Source organism: Penicillium brevicompactum (assembly GCF_028827555.1).
Source record: "Penicillium brevicompactum strain IBT 35665 chromosome Unknown utg000009l_segment0_segment0, whole genome shotgun sequence".
Lineage (NCBI taxonomy): Eukaryota > Fungi > Ascomycota > Eurotiomycetes > Eurotiales > Aspergillaceae > Penicillium > Penicillium brevicompactum.
In genome coordinates this window covers 2167886-2184426 of record NW_026623212.1, presented here as the reverse complement: position 1 = coordinate 2184426, position 16541 = coordinate 2167886, and the positions used below count along the sequence as shown (strand labels likewise).

The following is a 16541-nucleotide window of genomic DNA, read 5'->3' as shown; positions in this document are numbered from 1 at the left end:
CTCAAATTCCTCGACCTTCCGAGGTTCAAAATCTTATCTGGTGTCATCGTAAATCGGATCCAATCGAGCCTCGGTTGTTTTGAACAATCTAGGAAGCCCGGTCTCTTCAAACGAGATCGAGTTCTGCGCCATATCGGCAGCGGCTTTACCAGAGAGGAATGCAACAGGCATGCCATGGCCGTTGAACCCAGCGGCGATGAATTGTCCCGGCTTCCCAGGAACGCCTCCAACATGAGGCAGTGAATCCGCGCTATAGGCCATGACTAAAGAAAGATCAGCTCAATGTTCAATGTATCAGCAGTCAAGGCTATACGTACCTCCACTCCAGACATGTCTTGCCTCGGCTCCGCTATCCTCCCAACCCAGGAATGTACGTTGCATGTACCCCTTAAGGAAATTCACACCAACATCGATTAATTTACCGTCATCAGGGTTGTTGTGCCACTGCTCTTCATCATCTTTGAAAGTATGTGATGCACCACCAACAATAAGCGACCCATCCTTGCGTGTGATCTGATATATGAATGCACCAGGACCAAGCCGAACAGCATAAGTCCCAGGAAGATGACGATACGGCGCACCGGGAGCAGCTGTTATATGGGTGCAAATGCCCTTGCATGGAACGATAGCCTTCGCGTACTGCGGCGCCAACGCGCTAGTGAACGCGTTGGTAGCGAATATGATCTTGCGGGCATGAATGACTCCACGGCTGGTTGTGACGGGCCATAACCCATCTGCAGAGGGCGATTCTCCGACTTCAGACACTAAAGTGTGTGTTTGAAGATTGAGCCCGTGAGTCAAGGCAATTCGAACAAGTTGTGTGATGAGTTTATAAGGCCAGAGATGTCCAGTGGAAAAGCTGAAGCCTCCCTTGGCACCTCGGACGTGAGCTTGCTAAATGCGATCATCATCAGTAGGACTACACCAGAGATATATGAATGTCAACGTACTTCACGAGTATCGGACTCGGTCATGTACTCGACATCATCCATGAAGTCCAGGCCCTCGTTGACTAGGAAGTCATAGAAGACCTTGGCTTTCTTCAGCTGCTCTTCGTCATAATACATATCATAGGAGCGCGTGAAAGTGAGTTCGCAATCGATGTTCTCTTTGCGAACCAGCTCTTCTATCAACTTGAGGTGGGATATTTCAAATCTCACCACCTCCGCCGCAGCTTCAAGGCCATAACGCTCATTGAACAATGCAGTTGCAGAGTAAATATCGGGTCTGAGATGTCCCCCTGCATGCACGAATAATTTACGGGTGAGTTCACTTGGGTTGTTTCTTATCAGATTGTCGGGTGTCGTGGCGGGGTCACTTACCGTTGCGCCCGGTGGCGCCAGAGCAAAGACCTCGGGCTTCCACGAGAGTTACTCGAGGAGGAGGATCTTGCTTGTTTTCGACAAGGAGGCGATAGGCAGCCGATGCGCCTACGTAACCACCTCCGATGATCAGAATATCGGTTTCAGTGGGGAATGGGGTTGTCTGGTGGTCATCAAGAGGGTCAAGCTCGGTGCGCCAGAATGGCACAGTAGATCCCTGTTCTGGCTGAGGGAATGGCCTTTGAACCGGAGGGGATGACATGACAATATAGTGGCTTGATTGTGACTTGTTGTGGTGTTGATGGTCGTCGTGAGATTCAAAGAGGGGAAGGCATCTTATACCCACTTATCCGTTGAGCTCGGAGTCCGGCAATGCGCGGTCACGACATTTGTTATCTAAGAATTCGCTATGTACAAGTATCTGATTGGCACGATGAATGAACGATCTTGGAATCTATGCCCCCCTCAGTTTGACTAAACTGCTTCAAAACCCTGCCATTACGCCTGTTGGCCCTGAGACCCCAGCTGCCTTTGAACTTCGAATGCGTCAAGAACATATGAGCACATCGACTGTGCCTTTGAAGACTGTCTGGCCAGATACTGTGATTCATTCAGCCGTGCCTTGACAATTTCCTTCCGTGTTTTGGAATGAATCGCCGAATGCAAGCTTTTTGCCAGTCCCTGGCCAGGGTAAGCTACCAAGCCCAGAGCGCCTGCGTGTAATCCAGTCAGCCTATGTCAAGGATGCGAAAAGCAAGAGTGATAGTGACAAACCTGACGCAGCTTTCGTGCCCATGCCGATTGGACCCTTGACAAAGCCCTTGATGGCACCTCTAATGCCATCTTTCTGACTGCCCTGGTAAGGCTGCCTGAAAACATCAGTGAGGCCGTTTCCGAATGCATTAGTGAAATTATCGCTCGCAGCAGCAACCCCAGACTTGAAGTCTTTGATGTCATCATATTGCTTGACATCCTCGCCGTAGAGTCGTGGAACCGCCCTTAACCCTTCGTTGACAGCACCGGGGATGTCGACCAACACGCCTTTGTAGTAGTATGCGATGATCCTACCCACGCTTTTGGCAGAGCCTCCGACAGCGTTACCGGCGACTCTCCAGTCCGCATCTTGCATGTTGGAACCAGATCGTTGAGATAACCCTTCAGAAGGACGCCGTTCGCCAGAGGATTCGCCGTTCGCGGTCTCGATGACCACCAGTTCGGGCTCGCTTTGTTGACGGGCGCGACTGAACTCCTTGTATGGGCGGATCACAATATCACTTGAGGCCGTGAGGATGTCTTTGTACATGCCTAGCAATGAGGATGTTCCACCAGTTATGGGGTCCCATCGTCGTGTCTGTATGAAGATAGGCTTGCTTTCGTATCTGTCAAGGGAGAAATGTTAGCTCGGCTGGCGTTAGTTGACGTTTGGGACTGCATTGATAACACACGATTTGAGCTCATTTGCGTCAATGAGCGAGTTCTCAATCAATATCCCAGCAGCTATCTTTGACATATTCATGGTGCTCTTCGAGTCTTGCTTCAGTCTCCAAACAGCAGGTTCAGACTCCATAAATTGGCATTTCATGTCTGCCATCGGTAGGTTTCGATGGAACGATGCGACAGCCGCAGATACGCCAGCTTCTTCGCTCATTTGACGAGCAAGTTCTCCGGCTGCTGATAATGTGTCAGGATGTAGGCAAAAGCGAATGGCTTCTGCTAGATTTTCAGCGTTCAAAGATCGATGGGGAATTGGCATTGGTCCAATGCCACGAGAGGCAACCATGTTGCCCCAGAATAGCTGGCTGCATGATATCAGCGGGAAGTGACGAAAACAGGACATGGAACAGCTTACTCTCCAAAGAACGGAACGACGAGGGAGGGTCGACCAAATCGAAGTCCACATGCTGTAGTTCCGGCTCCTCCGTGATGCACGACTGCCGAGACTTTCTGGAATAACCATTCGTGGGGGCAATCTCCTAGGTAAAAGATCTGGTCGGTTGATTCTGCTTCGCCGAGATTGCTCCATCCACGCGAGATGATCGCTCGGCCTCCCCAGGCCTTCACGGCATTGACCAGAGTCGCAGTCATTGCTGGAGGGTCTTCAATGACGATACTTCCAAAGCCAATATACACCGGCGGCGCCCCATCTTTCAGGAATGCATCGAGGTCCGCAGGAGGTGTAAAGTCGGGTGGAGATCGGAAGAAGAAACCGCAAACATCGAGATGACCTGGCCAGTCCGCTGGCTTGGGCATCAAGGTAGGTGACCAACAATATGTGAATGGTACCTTCAATGTTTCTGCTAGCCGAGGGCCTTCCGTGGCCGATATTTGTTCTAGGTCAATAGACCTTCTCCAATCATTGATAACGTCACCTAGTCTGAAGGAGAGTCAGCATGATCCATGAGGAGCTCGTGGAGGTCATTACCCTTGCCAAGTCAGCCATTCGACGATTCCGTAGGATAGATAATTGGCCATTTTAGGCTCTGTGGTGGAGTATTTGAGATTTGCCAGTGGGTGTGGGAAGGATCTAGTGCTGGTCCATGGCATAGTGAACATCAAGTGTAGTGGAATTCCAAGCGCCTGAGCACAGTGAATATGCGCAAAACTTGGCGGGTTCGCAATAATAGCATCGGCAACAAAGGGTGTTTTTGTCACGGAGTCATCCTCAATACAAGACTTCCAACAGCCTTGCAGAATTTCCGCAACCATAACACGTTTGCGTTTAATGTCGCCATCTTGGATGGACTTCATCTGTGGTATCAATCCTGGATTCTTCACCATGTGAGCCATCAGCTCTGAGGGGTCACCGCCAATGGAGTAGAACTCCAAGCCTGAATCCCGGACAAAGGATTCGAAAGTGCCGTGTGTAGCGAGTCGGACGCGGTGACCATGACGCTGGAGTTCATTGCCCAATGCAACAAAAGGCTGGACGTCACCCCTACTGCCAACCACTTGAATCACGATGTTGAGCTCGAGGTCACAGCGTGTCTCGGCAGGAGGTCCTTCTGGTGACTCGAACTTCTCTTCCGAGTGCAAAAATGGAATCAACTTGGACACTTCTCTGCCGACTTTTGAATCCAGGTCGATTTCGATTCGGCCATCATCTTTTCAAAGTTAGTACATTGCGCAAAAGCATACATTCTCAGTAAAACATCAGGTGAGATAGACCTTTCACTTCGGTTCCATCGTTGGTCGGATATTCGCCCGGCATCGTAGAACTGCGGCGTTGTGGTGGTTCCATTGTAGCTGCACTGAAGCTCTATGACATCACAGGGCGGGTTGGGTTGCAGACGAATGAAGATGTCGATATGCCAAGTGCCGTGGTAGTCATGTGTATTGAGTTCAAGGCACGGGAGATATGTTGAAGCTCAATCAATGTGATATTTGAAGCTCCCAAACAAACGGAGACCATGGTAGCTTCGTCATTTCTCCGGGGCATTATGGGTCCGATAGCTGTAGCACGTGATACACAGCCAATCACAAACGGTCGAGGTGGAGGGGCCATGACGATGGCAGATGACGGAGTGTACACGGGGGTTTGCACTGTTTGCACTGTATCTATACAGCTCAAGGCATCATGGGCGATTTTATCTTTTTGAACTATTGGTCGTAAATTCATAGAAGTTTCTATCCATTGTTATGTTTAAAAGGAACAAGCGACAAATTGTGTCCTTATCCCAAACCCCCATCAGCAAATGTATCTCAGGAAGTCAATGTCCCGCTCGAGAAATGGCCATATCTGGTCCTCCAAGACCAAGTTGACATAGACGCCACGCGGAGGATCTGGTTCATCCGAAATATTCGTCTTCCTTTCCCGGGGCGCTGACTTCTCTACAGTGGTAATGACCATTGCTAGGCCATTCGTCAAATAAGACCCACTGAGAGGCGGAGAGACTAAAGAAGGAAGAACAGGTCTACCACTCTCGCGAACCTCAAAGTCAACCCCGACATATGTGTGGTCCCGGGTCCATTGAACCACAGCAAGATTTCCCTCGTGGAATTTCTCCGTGGGCTCCACCAGACTGTGGTCAGGCTGCGCAGCAATCCATTGAAACTCCCGCTTGACCTGCACCGGGTCCACCGAGCGAATGGCGCGATGAATGGTGTCTGCAATGGATCGGAAGGGACCATTCATTAAATTCTCATGTGAGGAGTAAGCTGAAAGGGTGTGAACAGCATTTGCCAAGTATCGTGGAGGTAAATTTAGCCGATCTCGGTCCCGCATATCCATTGTGGTGAAGAATCGGCGAAGTTCCTGACATCGCTCATCTTGGGGTGAGATACCAAGCTTCTCGATCAACTGTATTTTGGCTTTGTATACCCGTTGGAATAAGTATGCTGAAAGGGCCTCGAACGTGGAGACCCATGTGCCACTTTGGGGATCAGGGCTGGTTGCGGCTTGTTTGAACCCTGCGAGATCCTGACTGGAAAAGCGAAGTACACGGGCTGATGCCGGCACGGTGTTTTGTTTTTCTGCGTTCTTATCGACGCCATTGCCGCTTTCTGTTCCAAGACGGAAAGACGATTGGACGAAGTTCCGAGCTTCACGTGCCGAGCTGGGTGACAGCTCGCCATGGATTCTAAAGTGAGAGCGGATCTCAGGTGGTGAGACGAGAGATGGTGGACAAGAGTCGCGTAATTGCCTGTAGATCTCAGCTAGATCTCGCACGACTTGAAAGAAGCCCTGGGCATCGCAAACCTGGTGATGGATTCGGATTCCAAGGCTCACTCCCCCGCAGGCAAATCGCGTGTGTTGAATCGCAAGAATAGGGTTGTGTGAATATGACCCCACTGTGGGGTGGAATATTGGGAGCAGTCCAGCACCAAAACCCGGGAGCTTCGGAGTAATTATGCGCCCTGACAGACTGGATGAGGCAATTCTTCGGAGGGTCGTGCTGCAGTGCGCCTCCCAAAAGTCCACCCCAGAGCCCAGGGACCCAATTTGTGGAGCATGGCTGGTTGGGTGTAGCTGGAGTCGGCCTGTCAAATGTGGATAATAGTCGAGAAGATGAGAGACGGCTCGCCTCAAGCGACGCTTATCAAGAAAGTGATTGGTTGGTGACGACGTGGGCTTGCGGTAAATGAAGACGGCTTCAATGGGTACTGTCGGAGATACCAAATAGTCCATTGGACCCAAGTTGAAGGGGCACTCGAGGGCAGCCACCGTCGCCGCAGTGGCGCAGTGGAGAGTGTGCCGTGTCGTGATGCGGACTTGGTCCGATGCCATGACTCTGATGCTTGCAGAAGAATTACGACTGGCAATGCTCCGGAGTTGATGCGCATTGAAAAGAAGAATTTTTCCTTTCTGCCTTGCTTTGTGAAAATATCAAAATACTGAGTCTCAATCGAGTTGAATGGGCCGCAACCCGCTACGCGGTCATGCGAGCACCTCAAATTCCATCTCAACACGAAACCCTCCCTAGTGACATCTTTGACACTTTTTACAAATCACAAAGAGAATCCAGAACCCAACATGTTTGAAAAGACATTGAAACTAAGTCAAAGAGAATGCGGATAATTATGGAGTGACATTCGCGGCTTTGTATGTTGCAACAAAGAAGCCGCCGTGAAGCTTAAACAAAGAACCCCAAATCCTCATCTCTCCTACTATGTCGGATTCTTGCTTGACAAATATCGAACCCCCAGTAGATACTGGAATTAGTCAAATCCTTCACAGGTTTCCTGGAGGGGTCCTTCATAAACGGATTGACCCGCTACAATTCCCCAAGGAGGATTGCAGTTGTCCAGATCTCGGTTCCACCAGTATCGTTTATCTGTAAAAGAATAAGTTTCTATTTTAAAATTGACATTTGTCAAGGTAGAAAGGGTTAATATTCACGGTCGGCGCATTCACACCACACCCCACGTATCAGGCTAAAGACAACACACTTGTTAGAAGGCCTCGGTGCATATGGGGGCTTGAGAAAAATTCACCAGTGACAACCACTATCACCATTAACGCTAGTGATGTTCAAAGGCGACCCAGGGGCAGCAGATACAATGGCTAAGCCAAAGAGGCCGAGAGTTACAAGAGCGAATCTCATTTGCCTTTGATAAAAAAATATTTTTGGATGTTCCAAGGTCGAGCAAAGATTATTAGTAGAATTCAGATCTAGAGTAGATAGAGGCAGCGGCGCTTTAAGTATGTCCATCGACCAAAGTTGCACAAGTTGAGAGAAGAGAAATTTTGAACTCTGTAACCCATGGACATTCCAACCTTGGAACCCTGGAAACTTGCTCGGAGTTAGCCTTGGAAGAGTTGATAGGGTTGCGTGACTCTCACAGAGCACGCCCACATCGCTCGGCAGGACCTCGGGGGACCTTTCGTGTAATTATGAGTGTTGTTCGAGGGATGCTCCTGTGTCATGTATCACCATCGACGGGTAGTGACAGGACAGCCATTGGATTATATAGAATTGCTGAGTGAAGTGGTATATATTGATGCACTCCCGATGTCCCGAGGTCTAGATGAAGCGACCGACTCAGCTGAATTGCGGATCAAGGAAAGTGTGGTCAGCTTCTTTTTGCCTTAAGTATGCAGTCTGCCCCTACGTTCAAGAATGAAGCACTCCTCCCGCTCAGGTCGAGCTCGAATTCCAAAGGTTCTTCCAGGGCTGGCCCTTCCTACTTTGGGCTGCTGTTTGGCATCTTTTTCTCTCACGCTTAGCTGAATTGACTTGCGTACATATAACACATGGTACACCCTCTCTTGAGTAGTTCATCACTAAAGAAGCATTTCATGTTCCGCCTAAGAATTTGGCAGCGGAGCGAAACCTCGGATCACGATGAGGCTTGAACTCTGATCAATCCTAGAATAATCACCTGCTGTAATGGGGAAACTGCGCCAACCTGCGACGATTGAGCAGTGAAACACGCAGCGAATGGTAGCGAAATAGCCCAATCATGTAGACAAAAAGAAGCATTGGCTCTAAAAGTTCAGGCGAGCCAAGATTCGCAAAACGACCCTTGGTGGGAGCGAACACGCCGAAGACCTACAAATGGGAAAAGAATTGAACCATATATCACTTGCCTTACCTGAGCCTGATATATACAATCAATTAATATCTAGGTATTTGTCACATTTCATCTAGGAGAGTCAGTTCGTCTGTGAATATTATGTCGAACACAATTCCAGCATGAGCACCCAGCTCTGCGAGCCGTTGCCTCATTGAAGGTTCCCAGTCATACTCGTCAGTCTCGTATCTAACTAGTCCCAAAGTAATTCTGCGAAGCTTCGGCGTGAACGTTTCTCGGTTTTCGAGCCATGATTTTAACACCTCTAGAATGTGGTGATCCTCCCACTCGAATTGAGGCCAATCTGGTTCCACGTCCTCATCATTTTGTAGACACAAATCCCAGGTAATGGTGAGATGCTCAAGGTATTTTGGAAGTACATCCTGCAGGCGTTTCGTCGTGTCTAGTGCAAATCCCACCAGGAATGCCCATGGGACTTGAAGTGTCTCCAGATTGTCCATCACGACCATTGCACTCAATGAGCCCTGTGTCTTGATAGCAGGGAGATTGATATCGCCGTCTCCTCCCAAATAAACTTCGCCTAATATCTTCAGGTCACTCAAAGTGTCCTTGAGACAAGATACCGCATCACCAATCCGATCAAGGTCAACGATTGGTGAATTGACTGCATCGAGAAGACCGCTGTCGTACCAGAACTTCCACTGCAATGATTTCAAATGCGGCGTGATTGAAAATAGCTCCCTGAGATAGCTTTCCCGAACGGTGTTCAAAACAAGCGATGTAAGGCTCGATGAGATCGGCAATTTTGGCTTTGGCCACGTTACCGCGAGAGGACTGTCGACGGCTAGCGAGAGACTTTTGACATTTGATAGATAGAAGAAGGGCAGAAGGTCAGCGGTGTTTTTGACCTCGTGGTCGCGCGCGTAGTCACGTCCTATTTTGAGGAGGTATGTCACATGTTGGAGATGTTGAAAGTCCGGTAGCCCATAGTCTACGGGCTTGAAGATGGCGGAACGAAGAACCATCCCGATGATTTCACTTCGCTGTGTGAAAGCAGGCCCTAGGCGCAGACACTGGAGATTCGGCATTTGTGCTAGGAGGAGTGCTACAACCGCATCAAGTCTGCCTAGCTGTAATTCTTGAATCCAAAGGTCGCTATACGGGACTCCAGTTTTCTGAATGAAGGATACAGACTCGCTCAGCTCAATAGGAGAGATGGGCACGAGACGGATGGTTCTCACGAGGGCGGGATGTTTGGTTGATTGGCCGGTGAGCTGAAGCTTTCTAACGTGAGTAGCCAAATGAGGCCTGGCCACCAGAGTTCGCAAAAGTTTAGTGACTGGGGGAGGATCATAATGATTCTCTTGCTCCCAGATTATTTGAATATTCCCGTAGAGAAGTTTTGTGGCTACCACGCGAACGTTGGTATGAACGAGACATAGTGCATAAAATTCAGTCGGTGACAAGAACTCGAATATCGAGTATAAGATGTCTCTCGGACAGCTGGTCAAACCCTGTGGGTCTCGATGAATCTACCCAAATTAGTCAGAATCCTGACAAGGTTAAAACTGATGACTTACAGATGACATTTCTGATGCTCTTGTTTGGATTTGACCCGGAGACTTGTTTTGGTTGGGCTGTGGGAAAAGAATGAAGAACGAGAAGGCTAGCCGCTAGAGCTCTTCTTGAGACTGGGGTGGGCTGTGGGCACCCATACAAGCCCATCCAGAGGGTCACCTGACTAGGCCTCTTCATAGCCCACAGAGCCCGCAACCCAACTCAACTTCCACACAATCACGAAACAACACAATTGACGCAACATGGACGAACTCCGACATAGTCTTGCAACCTACCCAGACTGGGGATTTGTTATCTATCGCACTACCTACTCCGTTGAGTCAGATACTCTATTCCCAGACGCTATTCGGTTTATTGAGGGCTGTATCAAGGAAGAATTTTTCGAAGAAACCAAACAATTTCCACCCAATGAGCCTACTGAAATCTGGGCTAAACACCGATCGACCATTGTGCAAGATCCCGCGCAATTTGACGGGGCCTCTCTCGAGACAATTCGCGCTCATTTCGAGGCCTGGGTGGAAGCTCAAGGCCTGCGTGACTATTGGACCAAATGGCGAATGTGTATGATTATCGATGAAGAATCTCTGCAAACTTTGAAAGGCGCACCAATCGAGGCCCTTGAAGATGGAACCCTAGACGGCGCCGATAAAGAGCTTCGATATGTAAAGGTTCTCGAGGCATTCCCAATTGTGGATAAGTATGATACATTTCCGGGGTGGATGAAATGTTGGCCATATGTCCTTTTCGATCTCTGGTCGATGATGGGAGATAGTGATGAGATGAGGATGTCATTTTGCCGCATTGATGATTTTCCCTTTGAGGGAGTGTACTGTGGATGATTTGAAATTTCGGTTGATGATAATATCATTTAAATCAGAGACCTGTGCCCACTTGGCTGTGCAAAAGCATTTTCTTGCCGCGCAATCATTTCTATTCGTCGCACTCCACTTGGGTAGAAGACACTTCAAATATTCACATATTCCAGAGTGCTTTGCTTAGCTTCGACATGTCGGGCAAATCCGACTTCGAAACGGTCGTAGATCAGCCTGTTATCATGTTATGGGCCTTCTTCTGTTCCTCCTTTTACATTCTAAGCACACATGTACGCGCTCCGGCTTCAGGGCCCCACAATCAGCCCCGAGCTTCACCGACCCGCGTACCCCCACCCCGCGGCAAAGCCGGTAGGTAGGCCTCACGACAGATCGCTATGCGCGAGGGGCACTAATATCGTCACTCGGTGGTGTCAAAATGATATCAAATTCCACCAAACTCAACACGACATTTATGACAAATCCAGATGCAAGAAGCCAATATCAGTGCACCATACACGCAATTACCCGAAGGAAGTCAAATGTTTCAACATCATCATTTCATGGGTTTTTCTGATAGAGAGAGGTTCGACGATGTGAGATCTATTGGGGTGGGGATGTAGGGAGGTCAGATGAACCCCTTTCGCTAGATAGCTCTCTCGCTCTCCCCCTTCTTTTCCCCGATCGGTCCTTGTGCTTCGACCGACAGAATCCACTGTTTTGAAGCGATTTGTGCTTCTCCTCCGTAGAGCAGCCCGTTATCACAAGCTCAGTCGTGGGATTAAAAAGGTCCTGAAACCCTCCACGCCTCTTTCCACCGTCGCTTTCTCAGCTCTTTCACTCACTCCCACATTGGGGAAAATATCAGCAAGATCGTAAACCAGCAAACCACAAACTTCAGGGTACGACGAAACCTACAGCGATGCATTGTCACGAATAGAAGACCAACAGCCAGAACTGCGGGATCTCGCACGCAAAGAGTTTTTTTGGATTACCTATGCCGAAAGGCCTCTTAAAGACCGTGGAACTGCGGCACGCCATCGCAGCAGTCAACGATACCCAAGAAACCCCTGGAAGGTTTACAGGGCTCTATCTACAGATCGGAGTATTTGATTGGGCTGTATGTTTCTATACAATGGAGAATTCTAGCAAGTAGAAACTTCGGCAGATGACATTTTAGCTATGGGATGGCCGGGACGGACCCACCAATTAAACATCGTCACGCACTGCGGCTCCGATGCAGACCCACTTTGGCGCGGCTCCGATGGCCAGGAACCGCAGCGCTGCTATTTAACCGCTGGATTTGAATGGAGATCTGGTGTATTGTCTAATACATTACTTCAATTTATCAAAAGCACAGCCCACCTACCAATTCAACGATGTCGAATCCGTCAATCGTGATTGTGCCAGGCGCATGGCACAGACCTGCCCATTTTCAAGGCCTTATCGATGATCTCGCAAAGGTTAATTATGAAGCAGTTGGTGTGACGATGCCTTCAGTGGACTCCAGCCCTCCCCTGCCAAGCTGGGATCAGGACGCGCAAGCTGTGCGACAGGTGATCATGGAAAGGCTGGATTCTGGCAAGGATGTTGTCGTCCTAGCCCACTCATTTGGTGGCATTGCCATGTCCGAAGCTGCCAAAGGTCTGGGAAAGAAGGAACGAGCCGCACAAGGCTTGCAGGGAGGAATCATCAGGCTGATCTACATGTGCTCAATGGCATTGCCCAAAGGCCAGAGCCACATTGGACAATTGACTCCTCAGACCCCAGAGGAGGAAGAACTTGAGAAACAACGCCAGGAGCTGGAAGCCAAATTTGGAGGGATGGAAATCACCGCGGTATGCAAGGCGCGCTTTTAGCATGTATATCTAGCTGACAATTACCAGGAAGGGGCTCTGAAGCTACCCAAAGACAATGTCCACATGATCCTGTACAACAGGTGCGACCCGAAAGATATCGAGAGAGCCGTGGAGCTTCTAGGGACTTTCCCAGCTGGTCCGCTCTCTGTCCCTGTGACGTATACCGCGTACCGTGAGATTCCGAGCACCTACATTGTGTGCAAGAACGACTTCGCACTACGCCTCCCGTATCAGCGACGAATGATTGCACAGGGCGAAGGTTGTTTCGACGTGGAAGAGTGTGATGAAGGCCACTCTCCTTGGATGAGCAAGCCGCAATTCATTGTTGACTGTGTTAGAAGGGCATCTGGAGAGAAGGTCTAGATAGAGAAATTGGCTAGGACAAATTAAAAAGACCTTAGGAAGACATTTTCTATGAGAAAGTCCGATCATCTGTAAATTCACGAATAGAGTAAGGTAGATGCAACAGGAACGTACGGAGTAACCGCTTTTTTTCAGGTGCATGTTCGGCCTGATATTGCAGGTTTCAATTTCGGGTCGGATCGGATAAACCAATCCACCACCATAAGGGACCTTTCTTCCCAACCTCAACCTACTTGACCATCATGTAAGTGCGGAATGCCGGGGGATTTCAGATCTCTTAAGGCGTTACATCAAACAAACAAACCCCCACGACGCCAAAATGCGAGTTGCGACCCATGCAGGCGGTCAAAGCGACGTTGCGTCGTGTCACCGAGTACAGATGGCGTTTCTGCATGCGAGAATTGCACACGCCTAGGACACCAATGTACATTTGAATTTGCCGACTCCAAGTCTAACTTGACTCCAAACTCAAATAAAAGAAGAAAACATCAACACAATGCTACAGGCAGAACAATTCCAGAAGATGGTTGTACCCTGGTGACTTCGCCCCCAGCAGGTATCACCATTCCAGCCGATCAATTTGACCCCACTTTGGTGATTGACCAGGACATACTTTCAACCTGGCTGACTCTTGATTTTGACAATCATCTCGAGGGCGATAATACATGTTCCACCAATGGCCTCCACTCATTCACTTCGGCAACGGATATGTCTCCCCGACACACACCGACGTCTGGCAGCATCGACAATGAGCTCAGTCTTCATTCAACCAGCTTTCCGAAGATTGAGAATTGTCGGTCATTTCAGTCCATTCCTAAGTTCGGGGTTTCCTTCAACAGCCCGATCTACTTGTTGAATAGCGGCATAGATGCTAAGATCCTTGGCGACCGCTTGACGCGAATCTACGAGGCAATTGCAACATCCTCTGCGTCGAGGTTTCTTGAGTATGATTGCAACCTCTATCCTTCGAAAAATCGCTACCGGATAGGAGAGAGCACATCGAGTAGCTTGAATGGATCTGCCCTTGCTCTTCCGAGTACAGAGTCAAACGCAAGCCCATTGGGTCATGTCGATTCAACACCGTTACAGGATGAAACGGCGCAACAAATATCTTTACTTGGGAGTGTTCGCTTCCTTGATCATTTCGGTGACTTTTATGGCAACCGACTCAGCACAGCTGCTCGAAAGAGGTCCGACGAAACTTTGAAGGCGGTGCTTCGAGCATTCTCGATGCAGTGGCTCCCTAGTTCGAATCCTTTGTTTGAGGAGGGCAACAACGACGAACGGCGGGCAGAAGAGAATGCGTTGGATTCATTCGTCGATGCATGGGTTCGCGCAAGATCCCTCCTCCTGGATGCACATGCACACAAAACTCGCTCATTTCGAATGATCCTTGCAACCCTCACTTTCGTCGGGATTGTGACGCCAACGAAGATTATTGATACTGAAGGCCTCGTGTCGAACAATTTTCTCCACGATGGTTTGAATCAATTGTGTTGTTTGGATCAACTCGTTACAAATTATTGCATTGAGCTTGGTCCATCTTCAACTTATGGTTCTCTCGCCGAGGCAAGCTTGAGCATTATTCGGTGGGCTGGGTATATTCGTGATACAGGTGCGGCATTGTCGCTGGACCACAAATCAATACTTCCCGATCAATGGGGTCCTACAAGGAGTAAGTGAAACCATCGAAGTTTCTTCTGACCTTGTATATATCTCATTGAAATGCTAAAAGCGAATAGCTCCTCCTAATAAGGAGTCTATAGCAGACTGGGCTACTTGCCGCAACATTCTCGAGCTGGACGCGAACATTCAATCCATCTTCCGGAAAGTGAGCGCCGAGACATTTTATATCTGGAGGAAGATAATCAATATCAAAGAAAGCATTACCCTGTCGCTTGGTATTGTCTCCGACCCATCCCAGTCCACCATCGATGCTATCAACATGGGGATAAGTACAATTGACGAATTCAACGAAACGTACCAATCCTTCATCTCTCATTGTGTGAGAAACTTTGAACACCTCTCTACTTGCCCCAGAATCTCCATCGGTTAGTTCTATGTTCATCTATATGATACATTGCCAATCAACCTTTTCAGCATACTAATGAGCGGTGGGTTAGTATCTCATACGATGTTTTGGAGCCTCGGGATCTTCCTCCTGGTCGATGTTTTCCAAAGTGCCACTGCTACCAACCTCAATGAAATGACCACACAGCGTATTAGCCCCGTCATTCGCAAGTACCAAGACCATGCAGCGTCTGTCGTGGCCAAGGTAGTTGAATCTGTGCAGAAATTGCCCGCTGAAGAGATGTTCAATCTGCGAAACGGCCTGGGTGCCGAGGTCCCAATCACGGTTTACCACGTCACACCAAGTTTAGCTGTGACCGCGCTTGAAAAAGCCATTGAAAGCGTCATAGATTCCCAATCCACCCTGACAGCACACAGTGGCTTAGCAGAATCTCATCGGGAAGTTCTTGTGCCTGATGGTATCTGGGATCGTCAAATCGATATCTTGATGAAAGGTCTCATGTCTTTGGACGTCACTATTGGTGGCTCGCAGACGTGTGGGGTGACGCTGCGACGATTGATGCGGAGGCATGGAGATACATTGTCCGAGTGCTGGACCTCCGAGTTTGAGACATAGGTACTCTTGGTAAATACCGAGACTATTCTTTCCTCTGTCCCTGGCTTTGCTCGACGATGCTTGAGTGCCTCTTCGTAGAGTGGTTGGGCACGACTCCTGAGCACGACACCTAAAGATTTTCACCTATTCAAGCGACTCTAAATCCGCAGAACAGTCAATTTGCTAGAACTCTCCTAGGCCGTCAACTTCGCTTCACTTGCCACTCTCGTTGAATCAAAGGTGTCGGGTGACAAATGCTACGTAGGCCTCGCATCCTGGAGAGATATGAACTTCGGAAGAAGTAGTGTGTTACTCACATGTAGCACCCTAGAACAGCTATGTATGAAATAATCATCCCTGTGGCATGAAGTTGGCCAAAAGACATCCTTTCACAAACAGGAGATAATGGAAACACTCTACTAGATGATCGGCCGCGTGGCAAGAATGGCCTGTAGTGACGCATATGGTAGTTTTTCCCTTTCGCAATGTGTTGCCAGTCTTCACAGTTTTTCTTGGATACATTTGCACGAGTGTGCTTCTTATGGATTTACTGGTCGATGACCAGACACTCTCGCACTTTTCACAAGATGAATGAGCTGCGACACATAATGCTCCGATTCATTCCAGTTGCACGACCATTTGAGATAGACACAGTCTACAAAGAGTTCAGCCACAGCACCAACCTCCCATGCGGACCACTCATCCCAAATTCCGCTGTGTATGCCACAAGCCAGCATTTTGAGGCCCATCATGATGCTTGGGAATACCCCTGCGTATACCACGAGGCAGCATCCCGAGGCCCATCGATATGCAGTCTCTCTCCTGTCATGCTCACCCGGTCATAATACTGCGCTGGGCTATATTGTCCGGAGGTATATGCCCGAGTCGCCATTCCCAGCTGTACATTGACATGATAACCCTTTCCGTTTGCAGATGGGTTGGCAAAGTCGAAGTCATCCCGTATGGTAAACGACTGACCCGTCTGGATAACCTGACCTCTGATACCTTTGAT

General features: G+C 49.0%; 6 protein-coding genes across 6 annotated transcripts; 2 read left to right on the top strand and 4 right to left on the bottom strand.

Moving 5' to 3' along the window:
* Positions 1–33: 33 nt before the first annotated feature.
* On the bottom strand, positions 34–1584 carry N7506_012275 (NAD(P)/FAD-dependent oxidoreductase; the record flags this gene model as incomplete). The annotated part of the gene is made up of 4 exons (XM_056961566.1): positions 34–263; positions 318–894; positions 951–1240; positions 1323–1584. The coding sequence occupies 4 exons, from the start codon at positions 1582–1584 to the stop codon at positions 34–36; spliced, it is 1359 nt and encodes a 452-aa protein (XP_056806100.1).
* A 236-nt stretch (positions 1585–1820) lies between these two features.
* On the bottom strand, positions 1821–4560 carry N7506_012274 (glycosyltransferase; the record flags this gene model as incomplete). The annotated part of the gene is made up of 6 exons (XM_056961565.1): positions 1821–2035; positions 2097–2701; positions 2768–3121; positions 3172–3696; positions 3745–4423; positions 4488–4560. 6 exons carry the CDS (start codon positions 4558–4560, stop codon positions 1821–1823), a joined length of 2451 nt encoding a protein of 816 aa, XP_056806099.1.
* A 447-nt stretch (positions 4561–5007) lies between these two features.
* On the bottom strand, positions 5008–6546 carry N7506_012273 (uncharacterized protein; the record flags this gene model as incomplete). Its single annotated transcript, XM_056961564.1, has 1 exon — positions 5008–6546. The coding sequence occupies one exon, from the start codon at positions 6544–6546 to the stop codon at positions 5008–5010; it is 1539 nt and encodes a 512-aa protein (XP_056806098.1).
* A 1849-nt stretch (positions 6547–8395) lies between these two features.
* On the bottom strand, positions 8396–9883 carry N7506_012272 (uncharacterized protein; the record flags this gene model as incomplete). Its single annotated transcript, XM_056961563.1, has 2 exons — positions 8396–9826; positions 9875–9883. 2 exons carry the CDS (start codon positions 9881–9883, stop codon positions 8396–8398), a joined length of 1440 nt encoding a protein of 479 aa, XP_056806097.1.
* Positions 9884–10114: 231 nt separating this feature from the next.
* N7506_012271 (uncharacterized protein) lies at positions 10115–10711 on the top strand (the record flags this gene model as incomplete). Its single annotated transcript, XM_056961562.1, has 1 exon — positions 10115–10711. One exon carries the CDS (start codon positions 10115–10117, stop codon positions 10709–10711), a length of 597 nt encoding a protein of 198 aa, XP_056806096.1.
* Positions 10712–12060: 1349 nt separating this feature from the next.
* On the top strand, positions 12061–15550 carry N7506_012270 (uncharacterized protein; the record flags this gene model as incomplete). Its single annotated transcript, XM_056961561.1, has 5 exons — positions 12061–12519; positions 12568–12897; positions 13153–14578; positions 14646–14954; positions 15027–15550. The coding sequence occupies 5 exons, from the start codon at positions 12061–12063 to the stop codon at positions 15548–15550; spliced, it is 3048 nt and encodes a 1015-aa protein (XP_056806095.1).
* Positions 15551–16541: the final 991 nt, after the last annotated feature.